The 1,707-nt window shown below is 35.2% G+C and overlaps 1 protein-coding gene across 1 annotated transcript in view; it reads right to left on the reverse strand.

Annotated features, from left to right (window-relative positions):
• The window catches only part of LOC137628791 (tachykinin-like peptides receptor 86C), a 178,965-nt gene continuing 177,258 nt past the window's right edge, over positions 1 to 1,707 (reverse strand). Inside the window, exons 11-12 of the mRNA XM_068360010.1 lie at positions 945 to 993; positions 1 to 563 (exon numbers count right to left, since the gene is read on the reverse strand). Of these exons, the coding sequence (XP_068216111.1) occupies positions 500 to 563; positions 945 to 993 (113 nt within the window). The 3' untranslated portion in view covers positions 1 to 499. The remainder of the gene's footprint in view (positions 564 to 944; positions 994 to 1,707) is intronic.

Genomic DNA, 1,707 nt, shown 5'->3' on the forward strand with positions numbered 1-1,707 from the left:
GGTAAGGTTAACAGCCCACAGAACTCAGGTTGAGAGCACAGCCCACAGAACTGAGGTTGAGAGCCAATCAAGATAGGTTATGGACTAGTCAAGGTAAGTGACTGCTCTGGTCAGGTTAGCAGCCCACAGAACTGTGGTTGACAGTCAATCAAGATAAGCTATGGACTAGTCAAGGTAAGTGACTGGTCTGGTAAGGTTAACAGCCCACAGAACTCAGGTTGAGAGCACAGCCCACAGAACTGAGGTTGAGAGCCAATCAAGATAGGTTATGGACTAGTCAAGGTAAGTGACTGCTATGGTCAGGTTAGCAGCCCACAGAACTGTGGTTGACAGTCAATCAAGATAGGCTATTGACTAGTCAAGGCAAGTGCCTAGTCAAAGATGAGAAACATGTCAGGTCAGCATCCAGTTCAGGTGAATGACTTGTTGAGTGATTTGTCATTTTCGTTGAAAACCGAGAAGTTTTTCGGACTGGCGCCTAGAGAGCAAAGTGAGTGGATTACGGAAGTAGTGGACTCTGCCTGGTCTCTCTATCGTTCGGAGGTGTTAGACGCAGATAATTCCTGTTAGAGAATATAGAAGAAATTTTTTCGTTAGATATGCTTATATATGAACACACACATCTATAGACATATACATATGCGTAAAACTCAATGGGACACATGATGCTCAGATGGGGAAAGATGAAAAAAAAAGAAATAAATAAATAAAATTACGGAATTTCGACTAGTTTTGTCTATGTCTTCAAGAGAGCTGATGTACTGCGAGAGATGTAGCATGTTTTTTCTGATGTATTGTTCTACAAATATCTCTTTTAAAGAAAGATATCCTCTTGTATTTATAATAGTAATAATGTAATGATGGTAATAGTTATCATAATAATATATGCTATTATTGTTATAATAATAATTATCATTATACAAAGGAAAGAAATGAATACGTACCTAACAGGTTCACTACCTCCAGCTTGTAGATGAATAACGAAGGGTTCACCTGCAACGATAAAAAAAAATGACACCACAAGTAGGCCTAGTTATTGTTCATTTATCTTTACCAATCTATCTATCTATTAACTTATGTGATATGATAATTATGAAATGATTTACTTGGTTCATTTTAATTTTATTTCATTGATTAAGGATAAACTGAATCTATAGTGTTTCTCTTTTAAGTGTTCAGAATGAATATGGATCTAATCTTTATTATTTGAGAGAGAGAGAGAGAGAGAGAGAGAGAGAGAGAGAGAGAGAGAGAGATATTTGTTTTAATCAATTTATTGCGCCCATTGGCGTCAGACCTTTGAGTACATGGTAATACAGTAATATTGATTACATCTACATTGTAATTAAGTTATGCCTGAAGAATAAAAAAATAAAGTATTTACAGACATTTAAGTACATATTAAAACAGTATTGTTTACATCTACAGCATATAATGAAGTTTATACAAAGGAATACAAAATAAACTATAGACATATTTAGTACATATTAAAAATAATATTGCTCATTTCTATATATTAAAGGTTATACAAATGAATTCATATGGAACACAAATTAAATTTAGTTTAATATTACAAAACAGCTGATTATTCAGTATCCACCAAAGTGAGGATGGCGCATGAGAGAGAGAGAGAGAGAGAGAGAGAGAGAGAGAGAGAGAGAGAGAGAGAGAAGAGAGAGAGAGAGAGAGAGAGAGAGAGAGATATTA

The sequence above is a fragment of the Palaemon carinicauda genome, chromosome 36 (assembly GCF_036898095.1).
Source record: "Palaemon carinicauda isolate YSFRI2023 chromosome 36, ASM3689809v2, whole genome shotgun sequence".
Classification (NCBI taxonomy): Eukaryota; Metazoa; Arthropoda; class Malacostraca; order Decapoda; family Palaemonidae; genus Palaemon; species Palaemon carinicauda.